General features: G+C 37.4%; 1 protein-coding gene across 2 annotated transcripts in view; it reads right to left on the bottom strand.

The window, feature by feature from the left end:
- GPC6 (glypican 6) overlaps positions 1 to 16,505 on the bottom strand; it is a 1,232,201-nt gene that overhangs the window by 375,927 nt on the left and 839,769 nt on the right. For both annotated transcript variants that reach the window (XM_070800380.1, XM_019971626.2), the window contains exon 4: positions 11,982 to 12,147. In XM_070800380.1, coding sequence (XP_070656481.1) covers positions 11,982 to 12,147 — 166 coding nt within the window. The remainder of the gene's footprint in view (positions 1 to 11,981; positions 12,148 to 16,505) is intronic.

Genomic DNA, 16,505 nt, shown 5'->3' with positions numbered 1-16,505 from the left:
TTCTTGGCATCCTTGTCTCCTGTTCAAAGAATACAAAACACTACTATTTTCAGCATCCAATGGGACATTCCTATTTTGGGTACCACTATTTCTCAAGTCCAGCAGGCTTGTCATATTCCAAGTAGCTTTTCTACTGGCCGACAGTATCATCTTTCTTTCGTGTGTTTGTCTTAGTCAGATCTGATGTGTTTCTTTCTTTACCCCCTCTTTAGTTGCCTATATTTAGACAAGAAGTCCTATAAATCTTTACTTTCACTTCTATCATTAGCACTGTCTTCCTTTCTCCTTCTACGTCCCATTTCAGTGATTGTCTCACTACCACTGGTCTCATTCATCTGAATCCATCCTTTACTCGGATGCCAAATTATTGCTTAGACCCTGCTACTCCTTGGATAAAAATGTCCTGTGACTTGTCATTGCCTACAAGACAAAAGAAAGTCAAGTATTTGACTGGCTTTCAAAGCTTCAGCCATCCAGGCCTGACCAATCCCACCTTCCAGTATAGCCAGCAAGTATGTCTATATCAGCTTGCCTGGTTTCTTCGTAAGCACTTAAGCACATCATGCTTATTCTTATCTCTGCACCACTCTTTTTCCATCTTAGTGTCACCAGATTCTTATTCACCTGAGCAAGAGCAAGCTCCTCTCTTCTGAGATGGACTCTGCCTCCCAGGAGCTAAGGAAAATCCAGAAACAGGGTAAGAAGAAGCTTGTGTGATGAAGTGCACTTTCTCTAATCCTGTCCACTTCGATTCTTTCTGATTAAGTACCCTCTTACCATTTTTCCTTTGTTTTTTGGCCTGGCTGCCCTGCATGCTTCTAGTATAGCAAGTCCCCTACAGATGAACAAGTTCTGTTCTAAAAGCATGTTCATAAATCCTATTTGTTTGCAAGTCCAACAAAGTTAGCCTAGGTATCCACCTAACACAATTGGCTATAAAGTACTATACTGTAATAGATTTATAATACTTTTCACACAAATAATACATAAAACACAAACAAAAGTAGAGAGGACATTTTTAATCTTACAGCATGGTACCTTCCAAAGTACAGTAGTACAATACAGCTGCTGGCACACTGGGGCTGGCATCGAGTGAAGAGGCAAGAAGAGTTCCTGAGTGGAGGATGGTACAAAGGTGGGAGCTGAAGGGTGGTCAGCGGCAGGAGACGGAGGGCAAGCTGCAATTCACTCCTACCTGACGTTGATGAAATGCATGTTCTCATCTTGGAAAGTTTGTAACTTGAAGGTTGATACATAGTGGACTTACTTACCTTGATCTTCTTCTGTCTCCTTGCCTACTCTGTTGCTTTCTATTTTCTGCTCGTACCTTCATAGGTTATTCACCGCAAGGGAAAGCCACATGGCTTCTCCTTCAGTGCCACCTTTGTGGATATGTCTGATCCTTCAGATGCATTATCTAGCTTCATTCTCACAAAGCTAAGAGGTGGGTTCTATTATCTCCAGTTTATTGGTGAGAAAACACCTGGAGATTTATGACGGTTAAATAATGTTCTTCAAGTCACAGGTAATAATATACAGTGGAGACAGGATTCAAACTCATGTAGTGATTCAAGGACTATTGCTCATAACTATGCACTTAATTAAACTCCCACTTTGAAAGCCTACATGGCATCTCTTTGAAAAATTAGAATTTCTCAGGAATGGGGAGTATAGCTTTTGCTTCTTTTGTATCTACCATATGCCCAGTCTTGATCTAAGCACAAAAAAAATCATCTAATTGCACACTTCTTTGAAGAGAATTAGATGTATTCAGAAGCTGAGCTACATGATGGAAATTATAGATATTTCAATGGTCTAAACTTGTCCAATAGCATACCCATTACCCACTTATAGTGATTCAATTAATTAAGTTAATGAAATGAGAAATTTAGTTCCTCAGATGTATTAGTCACATTTTAAGTGCTCAAAAGCTACATGTGACTGAACTTAAATTAATCAAAATAAAATACAAATTCAATTGATCAGTCTCATTAGACATAGTTACAGTGCTCAGAAGCTACATATGGCTAGCTACTATGTTGGGCAGCTCAGACATAGACTATTTCTATTGATGCAAAAAAATTCTATTGGACAGTGTTCAGTATAGTAAATACTCAAATTCTCCCAATATTTCCCACATCAATTCATATAGCCAGAGACTCAGAGTTACTTCCTAAACAGTTAAACCTGGGCTCTGAAGCCAAAACCTGATAGTTGCAACTTACATGTTGTATGACCTTGGAAATGTCACTTATCTGTACAATGGAAATTGTAATATTGACTACTTAATAGGGTTGTTGCAAAGATTAAAAGGGTAAAATGATTACAGTATTGCCTGATAGAAAGTAAATGTCCAATATCTGTTAGCTGTTATTGCTATGTATGTCATGTTTTCCAAATGGAACCAAGAACCATACAAAAAGAGGAAGAAAGTTTCCTACAACTCTCTCATAGTTTTAGAATTGGATAGTATAATTGTAGGTGAGTAGCAAGACACACTTCAACATTCAACCTCTCATAGACACCCTTGAGGAGTATATATTTGGATCTCAACCAATAAATGGTAGTATTAGACATATATTAAATTGGGTTACTATGAGCTTGCCAAATATTTTATATTCAGACACAGCATTTCAACAGAAAATACTACAAGGCTCATGAATGAAGGGACGCATGTATATATATATTTCACTTTGTGGAATCACTTTTTAGAAGTCCGCTCCTATGCATGATCCACACCTTCCAAGTGTACTGTGTACGGTACTTGTAGAATTACTCCTCCGGAACACTCTTAAGACTATTGTTGATTTCGGTTTTCCCATCTGGTTGGGTTTTATACATAGATTTTGGACTATGGAATACATTTCTATGACTATGTTAACACAGAAGAATTTGGAACACAAAACTACGATAAGATAAAGAACTCTTCTAAAAAAAAAATGTCTAGGACTTTGAATTTAGAAAACCAGGACCCATATGCATAAGTTTTAAGATCAAGAACTCCAAACTGCCCTCACCCACTGATTGTCACGGATTCTGAGAAAACTCCCTGTCTTGAGGTCAGTAAACTCTCTTACAGAAGAGTGATTCTACTTCCTCTGGGAGACCTGACTTTTCAAGCTAGTCTGAAGTTACTCGTGACAGATGTAGGGCTGAGGTAAGACAGGAGTCACTTTCTGATTCGGTCAATCTCAAAACCACATCAACCTCTGGCAGCCAAAGAGGTGATAGTTGCTACTTCCAAAACTCTATCACATATATTAGCTAATTCATTCCAGTTGATATTATTTTGAAGCCTCTCATTAAATCAGTTAATTTCCCGAGCATTGAGATTTTAGAGGTGAATACTGTCTGGGTTTTGTTTTTTTTTTTTTGTCATTTAGTTATCAGTGTTATCTTTCTAGAAGATCCCAGTACTTTAAAGAATAAAAATATGATACTTATATCTCTTCTTGGGATAATGTCAAACATTCACTGGTTTATTTTTTCATTTCTCTAATTTTCACTTATTCAGGGGTTATAGTAAAGGAAACTCTTAGTGTAGCAAATTGTTTAAATCCATGCAAAGGAAAAAAAATCAAGGGTATATCTTTTATGTGGGATTTATATATAAGCTGTTATTTGAAGGACAAGTCATATTTCATGCTGTATTTTAATTTAAATTCTCTCCTGGCTATCTTACCACATATCTGTAGACACAATATTTTTAAGTGACTTACCAATTCACAGTTTTCATATACCATGAAGGATCTCAAAAGTTTCAATTACTCCCAAGGACATTTTTTTCCCATTTCCCTTTCAGAGTAACCAATGAAAACATGTTTTTAACCATTAGAATAATTCCTAGGGCTGTCTCTTCTAACCTGGCTTCACCTCTGGCTCCTTGGAGTATTTGCTCATGATAAACAATCCACAAAGAAAAGAAGATAAAAAGAAAACAGTTCAAAAAGTTTTTTATAATTGTTAAAGAAATAAGCCTGAGGAAAAATGACAAGCATTAAGGCGTGATTAGCAGCTCCACTTTTTTTTTTTTTTTAATTTTGGCTGCATAGCTTGTGAAAATGAAAGTGAAAGCTGCTCAGCCGTGTCCGACTTTTTGCCACGCCACAGACTATACAGTCCATGGAATTCTCCAGGCCAGAATACTGGAGTGAATAGCCTTTCCCTTCTCCAGCGGATCATCCCAACTCAGGGATTGAACCCAGGTCTCTTGCACTGCAGGCAGATTCTTTACCAACTGAGGTATTTTATAATTGTTAAGGAAATAATCCTGAGGAAATGACTAAAGCATTAAGACATGATTAGCACATCTTTTTTTTTTTAATTTTGGCCGCACAGCTTGTGGGGTCTCAGTTACATGACTGGGGATAGAACCTGGCCCACAACAGTGCAAGTATGAATCCTAACTAGTAGGCCACCAGGGAACTACTTCAGTAGCTCTACTTGTGAGATAATAATAAATTAAAGGAACTTTTAGAACAATTAGAAGATATATTTATACCTAATATATTTCTACTTAAGATCTAATTATATCTATGTTAATATAAATGTTATGTTTATGGGAAATGAAATCTAAGTACCCTGGTTTAACAATACTATTATTAAGATGTTTTAATAAAGTATGGCAGCATCGTACAAGGACCTATTACTTGGGTTAAAATTAAGATTTTCATTTTCCCTATTAATCAAGACTCTCAAAGGGATTTGCATATTTTAGGAGTTTATTCCCCTCCTCCCTTTATTCATTAAATTGTTCACCACATAAAGGACTTTTGGTCACAGTGGTCCTAGGACTGTTATAAGGTCACTATTTGTAAGCAATCATGTGTTATTTTAATTTTTAAAATTAATTTTTATTGGAGTATAGCTTCTTAACAGTGTTGTGTTAGTTTCTACTATACAACAAAGTGAATCAGCTATACATACACATATATAGCCTCTCCTTTTTGGATTTCCTTCCCATGTAGGTCACCACAGATCTCTGAGTAGAATTTCCAGTGCTATACATGAGGTTCTCAATAGTTATCTATTTTATACATAGCATCAATAGTGTTTTAATGTTGTCTTTAACAATCCACTAACTTTGCTCTATTTATATTTCTTGTTTGTGCAACACAATCCTTTTTTCTACCTCATATTCCTCTTATTTCCTGAAATTGGAATTGCTAAGACTGTCAGTGGGCTAATCGTAGTGTTTGATTTTTATCTGCATTTCTGGGACCTATTTAACTTGAAATCTGTTGAATTCCATTCTAAAGAATCATCAAATATTTTCTCTTGGCATGCCCCAAACCAGACATCTTCTGTTGTAGCTTGAACTTGAAAACATGACAGTGAAAACTATCACATTACTAAAATCAGATGTCAATTATTAAAAACAAGTACTTTCTGCTATAATTGTCAAATTAAACCACTTATCTATAGGAAACACTGAAATTGAAGTGTAAATTGAAAGCAAAATGTAAAATCGCCAATACAAAGGCAATTCTGTAGCCACTTTCAATCATTTTGATGTGCTCGGCTTGCTCCTGGTAAACTAAATCCTTCTGTCCCTGGTTCTCATAGAAATTGGAGAGCAGGATAAGGCAGAGGAGGTATTTCAGTGAACTTCCCATTATAAACGGAACATCTTGTATCCTAAAGAATGTTGTACTTGCAAAAATTGGTATGCTTTGTTGCAGGCCATTGGTGGTGTCATATTATACTGCACCATGAATTCCAACTTGAAACTCTAGAATATCGTATTTGTGGGAAATGGACTAAGTACAATTATAAATTGTATAGAAGTTGAGTATGTGGGAACTGGAAGAGATGGATGAACAGAAGTTGGCACTGGGGACCCCGGAAATACATATGCATACCTTAGAAGGACTACTTGTCTATTACACCAAGTAATTCTAGGTTCACATGCTTTGCCTGCTTTGATCCATGGGAAAGTCTGCTTGAGACTTTCAGAATGGAAACTGCAGTGCCATGAATCCCTTGAGTTGCTGCCTCAAGATGAGCAATAGTAAGTGTTCAGAGGTTGGGAAATGCCTCCTTCCCAGTATAGTTTGCTGAATTGCCCTCTACATTAAAGCAGCCTTAAAACATTAACCCCATCGTGCCACGTAGCGATATTTTCACATACGCAGAGTTCAGAAGGAAACCACTCTCCAAAAGTAGGAAATTGATAACAAATGCTGCTCATGAAAGGCTTCTGGGTACCAGCCAACTGTTTTCTTTCTTTTATTTTTTTCTCAATGAGTAGTTAGCACTACTTATGGATTCTGCCAGCATTACAGAGAGAACACAGCACATGATAAATGTCCATGAGAAACGAGAAATGTTGAATCAATAACTATAGAAGGAAGGCAGAGGTTTGGGAGGGGTTAGATTCAACTGATAGAAAATAAAGTAATTCTGTTTTTCTTTTTTTTTTAATCTTTCTTGGTGCTTTTAAGAATGCACAAGGGCAAACGTAAGTTCTGTAGCTAACGGTGAGATCAGATTCTACAATAATTGCCTTGACTTTTGTTCTTCAGTTTTAGAGTTGTGTTTCTGGCCTGTGTTATTGAATAGGCTCTTGTCGTCTACAAAGCAGAGATGAAGAAGACTTGGAAGTTTGTTGCTAACTACAGTTCCTGAAATGATTTTCTATGTTTAGGGTCTAGAGGTTTTTGAGACATGGGATTTATGTATATCAGCCAGGGTCATATTTACTATAGAATTCTTTAAAACTAAAAAAAGTATCAGATTTATATTATAGGATTTCATGCTTAAGAAAGTCTTTGAAAGAGGAGCATCTTACACAAATGCTTGAAATAGTTCCTTGTGTGTATTCTATATCCTTCTGAAATGCAACATCTCACAGTCCATATATTTTATAAAAAGTGAACCCAAGTTTGTTTATCTAGCAACATTTTCCCCAGATAGAAAGTTGCAAATACACTAAATACCTTGAGAATGAAATGACTCTTGCAGGTGCTATGAAAGTCATCTGTGTCCCCAAGTGGCCATTTATAATGTGACACATGTCCTTTGACTGACCTAACACACCTTCCTTGCTGCTGGCTTTAATTTACAACTTGATAGTAGCTGTCACAGTGAAAGAAGCAGGCTCATTACCTGATTTGTTTCTGCCATCCCTGCACTCATCCAGGGATCTGCACTTTTTAAATGACTGAATTAGTCACACTTCCATTAAACGAGTAGATCTACAAAGTAACGCAGAACAGCCTCTGACTGCATTCGCTTCCATGGCTCTGCCTACTTGTTTCCATTCACTCCATTCAATGGACGTGTACTGAGCCCTGTTCTTAGCAGGCAGGGCCTTATTGGCTTGACTCCCCTTGCTTAAATCAGAGAAAGGTCCATAGTAGACAGGTGCTGGATTTATGAATGAACAAGAGGATGAATGAAGAGTATCCACTGCACTGTCTCTTGGCCCAGCACAGATGTGGTACTTACCTTAGGTTTCACGTTTGATGTCAAGGCAGTTTTCTGCCTTGAGACTTGGTTGGTTTGAAAGGAGGAAGCAGCCCAGAGAGTTTGATATCATTGGTTTGTCTGATCTATGAGTGCAAGGCCTTAAGGCCTAAATTAAATATAAATTGCTCTTCTGTCTCTCTCTCATTGGAGGGTATCAATAGATCAGGGAACTCAACTTTTTCTGGACAAAAATGAATACACATCTTCCAAATCTTATCAGTTCAAGTCCATGTCAATAGTGGTGAGAGTGGATCATAAACCATGTCAAAAATTAAACAAATAAGTATTTAAGAACCACTGGTAGATCATGCTACATGTACTGAAATTATCACAGAGATTTGCTAATACTTGGAGCCTGTAAGGTAACAACTGTATGCATTACGGCTGCTCAACATCAATTGTGTTTGACCAATGATAATTCAATACTTAGTCACAGAATGAGTACTTTATTCTATGCTTATCAAGCTAGGGCTTCTCTGACCCCCCAGATGAAGTTAAGTCTCCCTGAGGAGTAGACACTTAGGATCCTGAGCCTCTGATTTTTATAATACCTCATCACAGTTGATTATAATTAATTTAACTACATTCAATTCCCTGAGGGCAAAAAAACATGTGTTTCTAGCTTACTCAATATAATGAGTTGAATTAATACGTTAAGATTATAAGCATCTTACAAACTAGAATAACCTAAAAACTTAAGCTCCAGTGTTGGGCAAAAAACATGGTAAGGTCTCACTTCTACATGGAACTATACAGATAATTTCACCTTCTATTTATAGTCATAAGCCTCCTGCAACATTTCAGTGTTAAAAAAAAAGTACAGAACAACATGGAATCCATCTTTAGTCTCACCAACATGTGCCTCCCCTTATCTAAAAAACTTTTATTTTTCCTAATTCTCACAGTCTATTCTATTCTCTAGTTATAGAAGGTACCAGATGTTTGGGGAGGCTGTTCCATGCATCCTGGATTTTAAAATAGAAGCAAGATCTATTGTAGCTATAAAATGTGACTTCAGCCTTAACTTCTGTGCTCACCAGCGAGGTGTAATCTGCAATGTGGTTGCTCGTCAGTGGAACCATTCTTATCTGTGGAATGCTGGTATCCATGCCAAACACTCAAAAGAACCACAGGATATTGCCGAAACGGCACGTTCTGTCCACAATCCATTTCCCTCTAGGAAATTTTAATTTACATAAACACTTTTCAAGAAAACCCTTTTGCATTTAGACAACTGTTAAAAACCAGGCTAGAAAAAGCTGAGTATGAATATATAGCAACACCTGGGGAAAGTGCCTAAAAGCGACTGTCAATATCCTCAAATTCTCCTTCTGCAGGTTTCAAAGAGGGAACCAGCTAAAAGCCACTCACATCCTTCTGCTTTTGGGAGCGGTGGCTGGGGGCTTGGATGCAGCAAGGGGGAGACACAGGTTGAAGCCTGCCTGGGCTTTTGTACTGGGGAATCCCGCATGCTTCTAGGCAGCAGCGGCACCTCCAGAGAGAGGCAAACCCAGGCTTTCAAGTGCCCTACAATGGAGCTGGCAGCATCTTCTTCAAAGCTGCCAGCAACTTAAAAACAAAATGCTTTACCTAAAAAAAGGAAAAAAAGTTCTTTTTTTTAATAGTAGTTAACTAATAAGAATCTTTTGAGCTGGGTCTCCCCTACTTTAACAGAGCTAAAATTTCTAAAGAACTATGAAAATATACCACAAGTAGAACCCCTGATTTTTTTCCCTAGGATTTAAAAAAAAAACTGCAGAACTTCAGAAATGAATGTGAATACCACTGGGGTTTTTACTTGAACACTTAAAACATTTCACTTTATCAGCAAAGTGTCTTTCTTTTGACATGATGCAGACACCAACTGAATTCTAAATCGTTACAAATCACTTTCAATTAATTTGAGGCATTGTAGAGATTATGAGAATGTGCCACCAATTCAATCCTCGTTGTGACTGCTGGTTGATTGCGTGCCACTGTTAACCGTTTAGATGAGCACATAATAAAAAAACAACTGGTAAAATGTATAAACCAGGACATTGATGTGGAAGACAGAGACGGCACGTGCAGTTGACAGCAGTAGGAATGAAGGGCTTGATGATGAGACACTGGCGGTCTAAGAGTGATGGGATGCAGGTGCTAAGCAGAGAGAGGGCTATTATATGTAATTTTTGTTGAATTACTGATTTGCTCACTGACCTCTGCTGCTGCATTCGTGAACACTGTAACACTGCCATCTTGGATGTATCTGTGTGGAAAATGGACTTGGCACATTTGACTAATTCATGTAATAAGCTGGTGAACTCACACCTCATATCCAGACAAGTATTAGCAAGAACATAATTTGCCCTGTAAGTCTATGCAGCTGGTCAATTCTCAATGCCACAGGTAAGAAAATTGGAAGAATTTTCTTAGCGATCTCTAGTACTAATAAAAAATGATATAGGGGAGCAAGGGCTATGAAATATATGAATGCAGGCCCAACCACCAGCTTCCCTTCAAACACATGGTAAGACACCACAGGTAACCCCATCATAGGTTTAAGTTCAAATTTTAGTTTTTAAATCAAATGATTTTCTAGGCATTTCATTTCACATCAAATTGGCACCTAGGAAAACCAGCTGATTGAAGTATAAGGATTTGTTTCATGTTAAAACAGCCAACAACACTGAGAAAAAAAGCCAATCAACAAGTCACTGTTGCTCTTACAAGTTAACAAGCCCATATTCTAATTTTTGATCATGTCCTGCTCTATTTAACAAAATCCACATGCCTACTTTCACCAGTAAATTGCAAGCTGACCAAAACAGTTTGACTGTGTTATGCGTTATGGTAATTTCAACCCAACAGTATGAATAATTTTTATGATTCAAAAGTGATGATGCTGTGAGACTTATCTGCTTTTTTAATAGGTAAATCTTTTTAGATTTCTTTGTGGGTACTTTAATGTGGTAAGCTTAAGCTTTCTTTATTTATAGTTTGCATTTAACTTACAGATTTGTTTTACTTTTACCACTCGATGCTTTATACAGTTGTTTCAGTTTAGGCTTTACATATGTAAGTGATAATATGATTATACAATATACTACAGTTGAATTACTTTTTCTTTTGAATTGAGTAGGTGAATGAAGGATGCAAGTGTTTTTAAATTAGTATTATTTAGGTAGAATGTCTTTGCTAAAATTCATCTAAACTTATATTTTAGAAGTTCAGGCTTACGTGTCTAAAAAATTCATACTCCTCTCCAAAATCTTAGCAAAGGACAAAAATCTTAGCAAAGAACCACATCTTTTTGAGTTAGAAAGGTACCTTAGTGATTAACTTTTTTAAAACCCCCTCATTTCTCAAATGAAGTAACTCAAGATTATACAAATAGATTTTGTCCTCCCCCTGAAGAGAAAGAGTGGAATACATCAATTTATTCTCTCTGTAACGATTTCTGAGATCTTTGTTAGATTACTTCCATTTGGATCTACCCACTCTAAAATCTTTCTAAAACTTTACAACCATTTTCTTTGGCCTTCATAAGCAAAACAGTGTGTTAGCTAATGAGTTTTTCTGCCAAGGCTGACTGCATATTTTTGTTAAGGTTTCTTTGCATTCTGATGCACCTATTTCCTTTCCTACCCAAATCTGAGATGTCAGAAGACTTTACTCAAGCCTTCTAGTTTAGAGGGTTGCATAAATGATGAAGTCCCTCTGAGGAATGCCACTGTTATTGACCCCACTCTGCTTGTCACAATGCAACCCCAGTAAATGCAGTTGAAAACTACTTCTATTTGAAGGCCATTTGACAGAGGGGGAGAAAACACATTTACTCTTTCAAGGCCTGTGTATTTTCCTGGGAGAAGCCTGCCTATGAAATTTGTCCTTTTATCCTTGGATAGCAATTTGGGAACTATCTTTAGGCAGTACAGTCTCCTGAGTGGTTTCTGCATCTCCAGACCACAGCAGTGATTCACAGGCCTACTCTGTATCTCCCCCACCTCCTTCCCGCCTCCTTTTTAAAGACAGGAAGACTGTTTCATGCTGCTGTGCTGAAAACATTCTTCTCTGGAGGCTGAGGAAGAAAATCTGCATATTTCAGCAAAAATATTGAGCGATTTTCACCATCGATGTTTAAGGAAGGAAGTGTTTACTAATATCTGTGATTATACTGAGACACTACAAATAAGAAACAGACAGGACTCTGGGCTTTTTCTTGAAACAAGATTTTTTTCTAATGTGTCCCTTACTCATAGGCACTCCCAGAAATTCAACAAGATTACTTCTATCTTCATCAGACAGATCAGCTACTGCACTACTGCTGGCTCATACTATCTTCAACAGGACTGTCCGTCACAATAGACCAAGAAGTCTTACTTCTCAGGATTAAAAAAATGAAGAAAAATGCAACATAATATTTATGATTGTCTAAACATTCTGTGTGTGTGTGTTTCAACCCTCCTAGTCTCTACAAGTCATCACCACTTTGGACCTGCCCATCAGGCATCCGTGGTGATGCTCCTTACCTATAAACAGGTTCCACTCGGTGTCGAGATCGGCTTGATTTGCCAGGCAGCCCTTCATGACGTTGAGGCAGTAGTTGTTGCATGGTCTCACCGTGGGGAGTCCTCGACAATAAGCGCAGTATAGCATCTTCATGAGGGCACGGATGCAGCCTGGGGTCGGGCTGACCTAAAGATTTATTGAAAAAAAAAATCAGAAATAAGAAGGATGGAAGGGGACAAAAAAGAAGTGACTCATTTTATCCTTGAAAATGGAAAACAGTGAAATGGCCCTGATAAACCTTCAACAGCTGGGCAGCAGGCTAAAGGAGCCATTAGAATCTTAATCCTTTGCAGTATTTAATCTTGAGTCAGTCAATTCCTCTTTAATACTTCTGTTCAGTATAGGAATAATCATTTTTCTTGAATTGTCCTTGCCAACATTTTGATATCTATGTCATTGCAATTTAGTCCTAAAACCTAGACACTCTTTCAATGAAATAGAACATGCAATGAGATAACGCATGTGAAAGCAATTTCCAAAGTTAACAGCCCCATAAAAATGAAGGTATTATTAAAGTTTAATGTGACACCTTTGGAAAATTTTCCAACTGGTTATTTGACCCTGTTTCTAAAGGAGGTTGGCAGATACACTTCCTCTGTACATAACTTTTTAAAAAGGATCAATATCAACTTGTCTGGGATTTCTGAGATCCAGGCTTGTTGAGAAGCAGTGGAACTGCCAAGACATCATCTTCAGGCATCTGAAGCTTTGCAGTTCTGGGAACTTTGGAAGATGGATCCAGGGTTGAATATGAAGAGAAATCCTTGCAGCAATTCAGAGGAGCTACTAATCCACCTATAATGAAGTGCTATTTGCCTTGAATACAATAAGCAGTGAATGGTTCTAAGTTAATCAATTCTAAACCAATCAGGTCTTTTTTAGACTCACTGAAAATTCCAATTTGACTTTTAAGAGGACAGAATATTTAAAATGGAATGGACCAAAACCAGAAAAAAAAAAAAAAAAAAACTACAGAAAGCCTTTTTTCAAGGCTGGATACAAACAATGTTATTTAGTCACTAAGTCATGTCCAACTCTTTGCAGTTGTATGGAACTATAGCCCACCAGGCTCCTCTGTCCATGGGATTTCTCATGCAAGAATACTGGAGTGGGTTGCCATTTTCTTCTTCAGGGAATCTGCCTAACCCAGGGATCCAACCTGTCTCCTGAATTGCAGGCTGATTCTTTACCACTGAGCCACTGGGGAAGCCAGATACAAACATTTGTGACATATTTTTTGGACATTTAATATAACATTGATGTTTTAGTCAAGACCCTGTTTCTGTTCTTGTGGTCTTGTTCTGAAAACAAGTCTAATCTGTATTGTTTGGATCTCCTGGAGAGTTAGAGTCTTATTGGATAGACCTGGGCCCCCAGGTGACAATTACATGCCCAGAGACTTCAGATACTGACAAAGCATGACGCCAATGTAAAGATAGGGCAGTAAAAGGTATTTCCATATAAATGGATATTTTCCACTACTATAGCTTACCTCTGTCATTTTATCCTTTGCCTGGAAACCATATTTGAGGTTTCTAAAGCAAGATTTTGGTTTCTGTAACATTTTCTTAATTTTATGGTGTACACTGTAAAAAATTAATAGACAGAAACCTCAATTAAATAGAGTTGGGAGACCAGAAGGGGGAGCTCTCACACCTGCAACAATAGCAGAGACAAGGACCCAGCCAATGAAAAGCCAAGGACTCTATTTACTAGAACAGAGCTCCCAACTTCCTTTTCTCCTCCAAAAAGCGCCCTCCTTCATTTTCTGAATTGAGTTCTCTCCTGATCCTGAATAAACCCATCTGTGCTAGAGAAATATTTGACAGTCTATTTGATTCAGATCAAGAAAACTGACAAAGTCCCCAAGTTATTATTTCAAGAAATGAAGCCATCTATTATCTATCTATCATCTACTTATCTATGCACCAAAAGCTCCTGTTATCCTTTTAATTTTTTTTGTATTTTCTTTCCAAAATTTGATGAAAATTTTCTTCACTGATTTTTTTTCACATATCTCTCTTTCTTATCCATCCATTAATCCACCTTATTTTTAATGCGTTCATAGTAAAGGATTATCCTTTTGATTTTTAATTTTCCTGATAATTTAATGTTGGCTTTAATAAAATAGAATTAACCTGATCAATGATAAAGGTTAGCACTTTAAGTAGTCCCAATCAAATAAACACAGTAGAATATAATTGACCTTTTTATGTTAAAAAAAATGGAGAATGGTTTAGTATCCACTAATGCTAAGATTTATTTTCCAACAACAAAACCAACAGAAAATGAGAACAAAAGAGAGGAGTCTGGTGACTTTTCTTCTGAGCTCATATCAGTACCATCATATCTACCTCTCCAGACAGGATTGCTGTCTGTCGTTCAGTCACTGAGTCGTGTCAGACTCTTTGTGACCCCATGGACTGCAGCATGCCAGGCTTCCTGGGTTCAATCTCCGGGTTGACAAGATCCCCTGGAGAAGGGAATGGCTACCCACTCCAGTATTCTTGCCTGGAGAATACCATGGACAGAGGAGCCTGAAGGGATACCGTCCATGGGGCTCGCAAAGAATCAGACATGACTGGGCAATTAAGTTTCACTTTTTGAGATAGGATATTTTGTTGAAAATGCCAAATTTTATCCACAATTGGGCAGAATTAAAAAAAAAATACTTTATCCACATGTATCCCACATCATTCACAGAAAATAGAAAAATTCTGTATGTGAAATTCTGAATTCTTATACATTTTACTTATTTGGTGTGGATGTAGTCCTACAAACCATTGTTCATAGCACTTTAATTTTCATAGCCTCGCAACTACTCTCCTGACCTGATGATGCCTTTCTCCAGAGACCTACCCTATTTTCATCCAAGGTGGCTAAGCTATTTCTTCCTTTGACTCTGCTGAATGTTTGATCTCCTTGTCATTGGTGTTATATAATGCTTTGCCGTTTCTCACTCAGTGTGCCAGTATAAAGCCTAGTTACTAGTCGCTCAGTAGTGTCTGACTCCTTGAACCCCATGGACTAGTCCACCAGTCTCCTCTGTCCATGGAATTCTCTAGGCAAGAATACTGAAGTGGGTAGCCATTCCCTTCTCCAGGGGATTGAACCCAGGTCTCCAGCATTGTGTCAATAGTGGAGATGCAAATAGGACATCCTTTGGAGGGTATGGACTCTTTCTCATCACTATAACCTGTACCACTTTGCATAATATGAACATCACTATAAGGTATTGTGATTTAGGTATTCAATAAATGCTTTTTCAATTGAACTCTCTATTGTGGTTCTCAATTCCCTGGCCACATTGATATTCAAAGAAAAAGGGAACAAGATAGTTTGATACATCTTAGTATTCAATTGTTGCTTTTAACTCCATTTTCAAAGGTTATTGATTGTATTAATTCCAAAGTTTTGTGGCATTTGTGTGTATGTGTGTGTATTGGAACTGGGGCAATTTTCTCAGTCTGACATTTCAGAAGAGTCTCCAACTCAGAGTGGCAACCAACAGAGAAAATTGAATACCCTTAATAACCTAAAAGAACAATGTTGTTCAAGTTAAATGTGGCTTTCTCAGTACTCTAGGAAATGACATCCTTCCTGGTCAAATAAAGGGCATTCGAAGAAGAAGAAGAAAAAGTGTGGAGGACAGAGCTGCAACTTTTATGTTCACAGACCATATTTTTTGAAGTGAAACAACTGCATACTTGAATTCAAATTTTAAAAAAATGAATCACTTCAAACTGAAGACTTTTAGAAGTAAGCCTTTGAAAAGAGGTTGTTTCAAATGCCAATTGCATTCAGATACCAGTAGGCTACGCCTATTTTTAAAATGTATAGTAGTATTTTATAATTGTGCTATTATTCTTAAAAATTATTTTAATTTCAAAATCACTATAGACTCATAAGAATTTGCAAAACCAGTAGAGTCCTGGGTACCCTTCACTCACCTTCCTTCAATGGAAACATCTCATAAAACCATATCAAAGGTTCATAGACATTTCCAGGCTCCTCTGTCCATGGGGATTCTCCAGGCAAGAATATTGGAGTGGGTTGTCACGCCATCCTCCAGGGGATCTTCCCAACCAAAGGATCGAACCCAGGTCTCCTGCATTGCAGGTGGATTCTTTATTTCTGAGCTATCAGGAAAGCCCAACATTGATACATTGCTGCTAATGAATTTATAGAACTTATTCAGTTTTCATGATTTTTTAAGTCTGCATTCTTTGTATGTGTGTGCATGTGTATACTTCTGTGCAATGCAACCCTATGTATGGATTAGTGTAACCATACCACAGTCAACATACAGAACTTTTCAGTCACAAAAAAAGCATTCTGTTGTGCTCCTAACTCACCCCTTGTCCCTATCACCAAGCAACCACTAATCTATTTTTCATCTTTATGTCTTTATCATTGTAGGAATCAACTAGTATGTAACATTTTAAGCTTCTTTTTTGTTTTGAATTGAGTATGCCCTTGAGGTC

Source organism: Bos indicus, chromosome 12 (assembly GCF_029378745.1).
Source record: "Bos indicus isolate NIAB-ARS_2022 breed Sahiwal x Tharparkar chromosome 12, NIAB-ARS_B.indTharparkar_mat_pri_1.0, whole genome shotgun sequence".
Lineage (NCBI taxonomy): Eukaryota > Metazoa > Chordata > Mammalia > Artiodactyla > Bovidae > Bos > Bos indicus.
The sequence above is the reverse complement of the archived record's forward strand: the minus strand, read 5'-3'. Positions and strand labels throughout refer to the sequence as shown.